The sequence below is a fragment of the Stegastes partitus genome, unplaced genomic scaffold (assembly GCF_000690725.1).
Source record: "Stegastes partitus isolate 25-593 unplaced genomic scaffold, Stegastes_partitus-1.0.2 Scaffold1523, whole genome shotgun sequence".
Taxonomy (NCBI): domain Eukaryota; kingdom Metazoa; phylum Chordata; class Actinopteri; family Pomacentridae; genus Stegastes; species Stegastes partitus.
The window spans coordinates 100,448-110,301 of NW_007579254.1; the positions used below are offsets into that span (position 1 = coordinate 100,448).

At 42.9% G+C, this 9,854-nt stretch overlaps 1 protein-coding gene across 1 annotated transcript in view; it reads right to left on the reverse strand.

Annotated features, from left to right (window-relative positions):
- The window catches only part of crybg2 (crystallin beta-gamma domain containing 2), a 49,853-nt gene extending 49,475 nt beyond the window's left edge, over window positions 1-378 (reverse strand). The window contains exon 1 of the mRNA XM_008300307.1: window positions 367-378. Within this exon, the coding sequence (XP_008298529.1) occupies window positions 367-378 (12 nt within the window). The remainder of the gene's footprint in view (window positions 1-366) is intronic.
- Between the last annotated feature and the right edge of the window lie 9,476 nt (window positions 379-9,854).

The window sequence follows — 9,854 nt, forward strand, 5'->3', positions numbered from 1 at the left end:
AATGGACTCTAACTTTTTTTTTTTTGAGGGTAAAAACACAAAAAATTCTCACAACATTTTGGATTTTCTGTTCCTAACTTGACTCTTTACTGAGTAGAGCCACAAACGTTTTGACTCTTTATTACTGTTGCTACGGTTACATCAGGTCACGATGTGAGCTATGTTGAGTGCTAAGGCCCGAAGGAAACTCGTTTTGGGCTAAAGGTGCCGCATGCAGCTGCACATCAACAACAAATACACAAGAAGCACAAAAACAACCACAACCACGACATCAGTCAAAACACCGACGTCTGCATTCTCTAAATTATTACGGCTCCGACACAAACCAGTGCAGCTTCATTCATCAGTGAGCCAACTAACGTTTACCACAGCTGACATCTACGGAATAAAAAATAATCATATTAAAAGAAAAAGAGGATAGACAAAGATATTTAACTACTTATTTGTCGTCTCCTCGGTGTAAACACTGCCTGCAGTTCAAGATTCATTTAGTTTCTACATAACCTGTTCGGTACAAACAGCACGTTTTTAAATGAGAGAGATTCTGACGAACTATCGTGATTTTTAGCTGCAAGTTTTCTCACAGACGAGTAGTTCAAGGGGAGTTGGAAGTGTGAAAATCCGACTGTCTTCTGCCTGATAGACGGCATCATTTTGGAGAATTTTTCATGTTTTTCAAATCAGAAGGAAAGTTGTGCGACGGAGCGGTTCTCCATTAGAGAATATGTATAAGCTTACATTACGTTCTCCTCTGGTAGTGAAGATGAAACCCTCCCTGAAGCTGTTTGTTTTATGCTTTTCAGCTCTCTGCTGATCACAGCAGTCTGACCTGCTGCTGTCACACACTCCTCATCATCAGCTGAAGAATTAAGACGTTTCAGAAGCATTGAAAACCTTTATCTTTGCCACCTGAGCTACAGGGAAACATGCAGGTGAGTACTGAGCTCAACGTTGCTGCTTCTTGGAGCTCTGGCGCCCTCTTGTGGAGCAAACAGGAAGTCTGCAGGTGTTTTTTTTCACCTGTTTTTCTGCTTAAGCCTCCTATTACCTTTGGGGTCAATTTGAACTCGTTCAATATTTAAAATCTCTAAATAAGTCATTGACATATTTGTTCAGTTTTATTTAAAGGGCTATTTACACAAACACTGGGGTGACAATTTTAATTGTGATATTTTCTGGAGGTTTAAATTGTTGGGGTCAAATTAAACCCAAGGATAAAAGATGTCAGTAAATTTGAAGGCAATAGGAGGGTTAAATCTGTCATAAGATCAGCTTCAGACACAAGAAAGTCTGAGCAATGCATATCAAATCAAACCACAGCCCTGCAGACAGAAAGCATTCAGCATCATAAAAGCCTTCGTTTGACTGTAAACAGACTTGTTGTGGCGTGGCGCCCTCTACAGGAGGTGTGGCCCATCTGCAGCCTCTCACCTGAGTCGGGTTCAATAATAACACATCGATAAAGACTCGTGGGAGCGTGAAGGGGTCGACGTTGTGCAAGAAAGACCCTGCAGGGATCCAGCAGTGCACAGCTGGAATGAAGCGACCGTTAGAGGGGAAGCTCATAAAACCAGATCCTGTCGGGACACGTTCCTGATAACGCTCGGAGAAAACCCATCGGCCCGATCTGCACCTGAGAGCGAACAGGGATCCTGATGGAAGGCTCGGTTCAGTTTTAGGGACAATAGGCTCTAATTCAGCATCAGCTTCTGACACTGGAGGAGATGTTTTACACACGACGAAGCAGCGAATGCATCATAATGTTTCATAACGTGTGCTGAGAACGTGGAGCTGCTGAACCAGGATCCTGACGTGGATCATTCCTGCTGCTGCTGCTGCAGGGGATCATTCCTGCTGCTGTCAGCCGGCCTGAGAACAAGAACTAACCGTCAGGCTGCTTCTGGTCGACGTCTCGTTGGAACAGATTCCCACCTGAACTCGCAGCTGTTTATCTGATGAGGTGAACACATGCTGCTGCTCTGATTGGTTGAAGGTCTGTACAGGTGTGTCGGTACCTGTTCAGGAAAATGACCCGAGAGGTTCAGGACTGATTCCACATTCGCACGTTTCTCTGGAGGTGACAGGCTGGCGAGAAGCCTGCAGGCAGCAGAGTTACAGGTTTCGACGCTTTAGTTTTGACTCTCCAAGGCGATGTTTTTATTCCATTACTGCTCCAGCTTATTTAAATCAGGTCCAGATTAACTTCCTGATAGACAAAAACCCGCCAGCGACTTTAAAAATCATGTTATCGTTCAAGAAACCGCCAAAATTACACCATTTATCTGAGCCAGAAACTGTTAGAACGTTAAAATCAATAAACTTTCGACCCACCAACAGTCCTCCATCGGCTCCGTTGTGGAGATTTAACAAAATCTGAGCTTTAAATTCTCTCATTTAAAAATGTTCCCACAACAAACTGCTTGTTCGACCTGATTCTGCAAAAAAAAAAACTAGAAATTCTGAGCTCATTGGTGCAATTGAAAAGATAATAATAATAATAATAATAATAATAATAATAATAATAAGAGGTGTATTTATAAAGCGCTTTCACATAATCCAAAAAGATAAAAACACAGGTTTGATAGAATATATAAGTTAAAGTGATGCAATTTAAAATGAGTTCAAACAAACATGTATGCGTACAACACCGAGTACCAGCACATAGAGAGAGGACAGGAAAGACCTTAAAGGAAGGCCAGTGGGTTTTTAGCAGTTTTTTAAAAGCCTCCACAGAGTCAGCAGATCTACTGGCAGCTTGTTCCAGAGCTGAGGAGCAACAACCTCCAGATTTAAAAAGGGAGGAACAAGAAGCTGTGACTGATTCCACACGAGGAGAATCCAGGAACTCTGTGGTTGAGGTCCAGGCAGCGTTTCCACAGAGCAGAGAGGAGACAAGAATAAAAACCAACTAAAAACACCAGCAGAAGGCCATCTGCAGGACGTGGAGCCTCCATGTGTTCAGGTGGAGGAAACACCTGCAGACGTTTGTCAAGTCCTGGTTTTCACAAAATAATTAACTAAATAAATTTCACACATCCGACTTCACAAACATGTATAAGATGTTAAAGAGAGTTGATGTTTTATCTGCAAACAGTATTAAACATGTATGGAACGTATACAGAACGTATTGTTGATGTGGGACACGGTTCTGTTTCTGGTTTGTCTGTTTCCTGATTCTAACGAAGTCATTTTGACAGTCTCTGAGCTCTCTCTCCTCCTCCTTCATGTTCTGGCTCCACAGAGCTGCAGAAACAGGATCAGAAACGCCTTTTTCACACCTTCAGCTTCACAAACTTGGACCAAAGCTGCGACTAAAGTGAACATCTTTAACTTTTACTACAAAATATGTTTCTGTGATCGTCACACTTCAGTCAAACAAGGTGTCTGATTATATGTTTGCCAGTAAGAATAAAAAAAAAAGGTTAAATGTTCAATGTTAGTAACAGAAACAGGTGGAGCGCTGAGTTTTACAGGCAGAATATTTACACTTTAAAACAAAGACAAGGCCTCATTTATCAGTAAGCTGCTTGTCAGATGTACTTAAAAAAAAGGTAGAAACAAACGGTATTTTTCAACAGCTCCCAGGGAAAGACGATCAGACGGTGTGAGCTGACCTTGGCTCTGGAGGCGGTGGCGTACAGGGAGGAGCGTTTGGTGTCCGAGGAGATGCGGTCGGTCCAGGACTCTCCGTCCTCGGTGGGTTTACTGGCTTCACCGGCACTGAGGGAGAAAAAAAAAACAGTAAAGTATGTGTTAAATCCATCTTTATATCGACTCCACGTGTAGAAGTTTCTCCATCTTCTGCTCCGTCGGCTCTGATGTGTTTGGAACTTTTTCTTTGGCATAAACTTTGGATATTTAAAAAGGTATTTGTGGAATTTTAGAGTGAGTTCTTCCTGAGAGAGATATTTTTTCTCATAGATTTCTATACATTCAGACTTTTTTTTAGCGCCCTGCTGGCTGGAAGAACAAAAGTTGAAGTTGTGTTGCGTGAACGTTTCAGAAACATTTCTCCGCCTGTGCTGCTGGTACTAGTCGGTGGAACAACTCCACAGGCAGCTCGTCCTGTTTGTGCCTGAAAATCCAAATCTTTAATCCTTTGAGCCCCAAAAAAAACACAATTTAAAAGGAAATGCTGTTTTTAATTACAACGTTCATCAGATCAAGAAACTGTGAAAACCAACGGTCCTCGAACTACTCATCCGTCGGGACACATTAAATCAGGATTTTCACTTTATTCTACATGTCTGATTAAAAAATTAGTGGAAAATAGACGGTTTACACGAATGAGATTCTGTTAAATTAAAAAAATTCTGCACTTCCATCTGCAGCCCAGAGCGGGTCAGCACCTCAGCTACGACCAACAGGCAGTAGAAAACAATTCGAGGAACTTTCGGCTGCACTTGACGTTTTTGTTGAGATTCGTTTTCCGTGGAGCTGCACGACTTCACATCGCAGGAAGGAGCAAATCAAACACCCAGAAAGAGCTGCTTAGAGTTCAGAGGGTTAAAAAGAGGAACGACACTCTGGTAATCATCAATCAAACGGGTGAATCAGAGCTCAGGGAATGCTGAATAAAACCGGCTGTGCAGAAAGTGACTGTTTCTATGAGCAGCATTCCCAGCTGAGTACGACTGTCACACAGAACAAAGGCCGATTAATCCACCGGGCTGCTGCAAACCCAGCGTCTGCTGCCAACGCTAACGAGCCACAAACCAACAGGAGTCACTCTGGTTCGATCACAGTCAAGTGAAACAGTCGATCTGTGTGCATCGGAGTCGACGGCGGCTCCATCGATGTCATCTCGTCTAACAAGCCGCACAAAAGGTCTCTTTATGCAAACGCACACGTTCATTTACACAACTGGAGGAAACAGGAAGTGAGATGACAGGCCAACAATAGCAGCAGCTCGCCGACGAGTCGCGCTCGTGTGTGCAAACAAAGGCAGCGTTTTATTGATGCTCGGCCTTCTGCTGTCACACCGACAGGCGACAAGTGTTCAGGGTCGTCTATGTTTGCAGCTCTAATGACTCGGAGCCGACACGGACCTGAAATCTGACCGAGACGGACGAGAACGCTGCACAGAAACTGAACCAAACCTGGACCAGGTCTACAGCAACTTCAGTTTATTTATGAAGCACAGTTCTACCTCCAGACTGTGAATGTTCCAGAGGTCCAGGTCCTTCAAGTCCACAGAGGAGGGTCCAGATTGATCACCTTAATGGACTTTTTCCATCATTTCTGAGCCTCAGAACTTCATCAGTACAGCAGATAGACACATGACATTTAGGAGGAAGAACACATCTGGGTTCTGCTAGAACCTGACACCAGATCAGTTCTACATCCATCCAGGTGTCTGAACACTGGACCTGGTTCTGTTCATGTCCTCTGTCAGCAGCTGGTAGCATCAGTATTATGGGATGTGTCATAGTGGTACCAGTTTAATGTCTATGACACAGAGTCATAGAAACAATCAGTGGTACCCTGGATGTGGTTCTGGTTCTGATCAGTCACCAGAGGAAACTTTACAAAGTGCATTCTGGGTAAACGTTCCAGACTCATATCAGCATGTGTGATGGTGGTGGGTCAGAACCAGTTCTAGACGATGGAAGGACCGGTTTACCTCCAGCTGATCATCTTCTCTTTCTAGCAGAGGATGCTTTAACGTTGGATGTAGAACTGACCTGGTGTCTGGTTCTACCAGAACCCAGATGTGTTCTTCCTCCTAAACGTCATGTGTCTATCTGCTGTACTGATGAAGTTCTGAGGCTCAGAAATGATGGAAAAAGTCCATTAAAGTGATCAATCTGGACCCTCCTCTGTGGACTTGAAGGACCTGGACCTCTGGAACATTCACAGTCTGAAGTTCGAGCTACAAACCAAAACAATGAGCAGTTTGTGAGATAAAAACCTGTTTGTGTAAGAAAAGACATCGTCAGATAAGAGGACGAGTCCCGTCTTTGTCCCCGGGTGACAGGAGTTTACACGCCGAGGAAACCCAGAAACAAGCAAAGCCTTTCACTTGATCTTGCCCAGAAGGAATCTGACGAATGCCTCCACCTGGAAGACGTTCAACAGGATGAGGTGAAAGCAGCTGCTGCACTTTCTCTGGCCGTGCACGAAAACATGACGTTTGTCTGGAGAGGCTCCGCTCAGACGTTTGCATCAGCACACAGACGCTTACTGCAGTGAAAGCACACGGTTTACGCATGCAAACAACACGGCTCATCTGCTCGGCGTGTTTCTGAAGCGCGGCGTGTTTGCACGGTAAACATGGAGGCTCGACGTAAACACCAGGAACAGTTGAAAACATCTGCAGACGAGTGCCAGAAGTTAAACACCTACAGAAGATCGTTAGTTAATTAGCAAGCTGCAGAAGGATGGACATGCATGTAAAAAAATAAAAATAAAATCACAAAAATTACAGTTTATTAAAGGCAGAAGCTTTAAGAGCTCACCTGGAGCGTAAACACGACCCAGATCAGTACATCTCATCTCGTTACCTTTATTCTACATGTCTAATTTTAAAAAATCTGCAAAAAGGGAAGCGTTTGCTTTAATCAGATTCTGCAAAAAGCAAAATATTCTGCATTATTTTGTGAAATGAAGAAGCTTCTGGAGACTCGGCTGTGACCAACAGTCACATCAGGAAAATTCAGGGACTTGGTTTGTGCCGAGCAGATAAATATGGAAGCTGATTAAAAATGGAAAATATCTTCACACAATTTAATTTTCCAGTGTTTACACCTGAAAAAGTGTTGATTCCTGGTTAATTTCTGCAACAAAAAAAGTGATTACAAAACCTTTTTATCATGATTATTATTATTTCTTATGACTTATGGCATCATCACGAGTTCTTCTTCATGCTCGTTGTGCCTCCATGGAGCTGCAGGACTTCACAGTGAAAAATGAGTCACACTGACTGAAAACGAGTTCAAGGTTTAAATATTCAAAACAAAACTACAAATTGGAACTATGAGGATAAAACACTGGAAAATGCTTTTCAGTTTACCTGTGGACGACCTAATTAGTCGTGCACAAGTTATTTGTGGAAGCCTGAACGCTGCTGCCTTTGTGTGTTTATGCTGAACAGCGTTAAGCTGCTCCGGCTGCTCCACCCTGTTTAAATATAGATGGATGAACGAGTGAACGTTCAGCGCATCAGGGAGCGAAGTAGGTCACTGCTCGGTTTTATAGTCACAGTCTGCGATGGAAAAGTATGTCAAGATTTCACAGACACACAGAGACAGGTTTGGATTGTAAAAAAAAAAAAAAAGTCGCTGTTTTATCTACTGATGCTGTAAAAAGCAGCGTCTGACTAGAACTCCATAAAACATTATGACAGGATGAGAACTGGTGCTTGTTCTGCTCCTGGTGGCGTAAAACCTGTGACGCTACGCCAGCTCTAGATGACATAAGAGCTGCTTGTTCTGCTTCAGACTGGATATAAAACGCCGGCTTTTTGGCTTTTTTTTTTAGGCGATCTTTCTACTTTTCTGCTGCATGAAGCTGCATCTCAATGACTCTCACTGCAACGCCATTAAACCGGCGTCATGAGAGTTTTTGACGGCATAATAAGTGGTAAAAAGCATCTTTATACATCTCAGAGTGACAGAAAAAGGGACATTTTGGCGGCTTTTGACGGCATAGAAAGTGGTGCTCGTTCTGCTTTTGAATAATCACTTGCAGGCTGTAGAAAGCAGCTAACGGTGAGAGACGTGGCACTGGTTCGGCTTTTCAAAGTGGAAAATCAGCATCTTAACACGTTTCACTGCAGCAGTGCAAATGTCATTTAAATGAGATCAGGCCTGAGGTCTGTGTCACGGTGCCCGCTGTTAGCTAAGCTCAGTATTAAACAGTGAGAGGCTCCACCTGGTGGAGCAACCAGGTACTACAGCTGGTCTATGGTACATTGTCTGACGTGCACGACCTCCTTCTTCTGACTTATCGATTACAATATTTGTTGAATTAGTAACCAAGTTGAGAACACGTCCAAAATCAACCCAAAAGCTAGCTGCAGTTTCGTCTTAAAACAAAGTCCAGAACCGGTCTAGAATCAGCACAAAGGTTCCACTAAACTTGCATCAGCTCTCATCAGAGGTCCTGAACCTCCTCAGAGTCTCTGTCATGGTCCCATTGCTGGTTAAACTCCCACAATGCTCTCTGCTGCCACCATGAGCTGTAGTCTGTAGACGCCTCCTCTGGTCTCTACAGGATTAAACAGGAAGAGGCTCCACCTGGTGGAACAACCAGGTACTGCAGCTGGTCTACGGTACGTTTACTGACACCCTTCATCTTCTGCCTTATTGGTTAAGACATTTTTAATCTGTTAAATTATGAACAACCGATCATTAACATCAATCTTTGATTTGCCGCCTCCAGTGTGAACTAACGGCCGACGAGCGGCGGACCGCTGCAGCGTTCACCTTCGTTCTTTCCAGTAAATAATGAGAATAATGAGGGCTCTTTGTGAAAACACATTCCTGCAGGATTAGCTGACAAAAGCTAAGTGGACTCCTTATCGACTCCTCGTTTGAACTCGTGTCGGACGAAGGAATGTGCAGGAGAGCAGCACAAAAGCACAGTTCTGTCCGATCAGTCACTGAACCTTCTGTGTGAAGGACAGCAGATGTTCTCCACCACCTGGAGCCAATATTTCTATAATATTTCTATACGATCAAGAACAACGACGTGAACATTGAGTTTACTGACAGAACCATCACCAGCTCCGTTCCCTCAGCACTCTATCTTCTATCATAAACACCTTGTATTTCCGTCAGCACACGCCGAGTTTATGTAACGTTCGTGTCACCTTGTTTACTCTCCGCCAGGTCAGCGGTTGCACAACACCGTGACTCATCGGAGCTCAATGGATCTGAATCATGCCGAAAATTCAAACACAATGGAGCCGAAACATCCGAGCTGTGACTGTGACAAAGATGTAACCGGCCGGTGTCGTCCCGCACAAAGCCCACGTGTTGGTTTAATTGATTAGCGGCTGCAGGTTAATGCAGCAGGCATGTGGAGCGGCAGGTTTCTCCACAGCACCTCCACTAATCCACAGCCGGGCCGAGGAACCCGACAAACCCTGCAACAGGCTCAGATCTTGGGTGTGTTCGGCCTGTTTGAACTTAAAAAATCCTCCTCGAGTGACTTTTTTAAAGCAGACACGGTGAAGTTTCAGACAAATCCAGCGTGACTTTGACATGACGGTGACCCGGAGGAAAAGTCCAGAATCAGAACACAGGACAGAACAGGAAGGTCTGTTTCTTAGAGCCTGAAATCCTCCAGATTAAAACCCTGAACAGACGACAAACAGAGGTTTAGTCTGGGTTTGGTTCTGTCTGGGACGGTCATTTGTTTGCAATGTCAACAATTAAAAATGGATTTATGTGCCGTGAATGTTCTGAAACTGTTGATGTAGTTGGTGTCTGATAAACGTTACTGACCGTCTGTAGACGTCCTGGAACTGCTTTTAACACAATTAGGATTCTGTACTTTCCTACTACGATGTATATTCTTTGAATATTCTTTGTATATTTTTATATTCATGTTCATATTTTGAAGACATATTTTTCTACTTATATTTATCTTGTATTTTTTTCTTATGTTCATATTTTTATTGCAATTTTTTCTGCTTTTATTTATCTTATATTTGTCTATTCATGTTCATATTATTAGGACATATTTTTCTACTTTTATTTATCTTTTATTTTTATATTTATGTTCATATTTTTATTACATATTTTTCTACTTTTATTTATCTTATATTTGTCTACTCATAATCATATTTTTATTACATATTTTTCTGCTTTTATTTCTTTTATTTTTATATTTATGTTCATATTTTTATT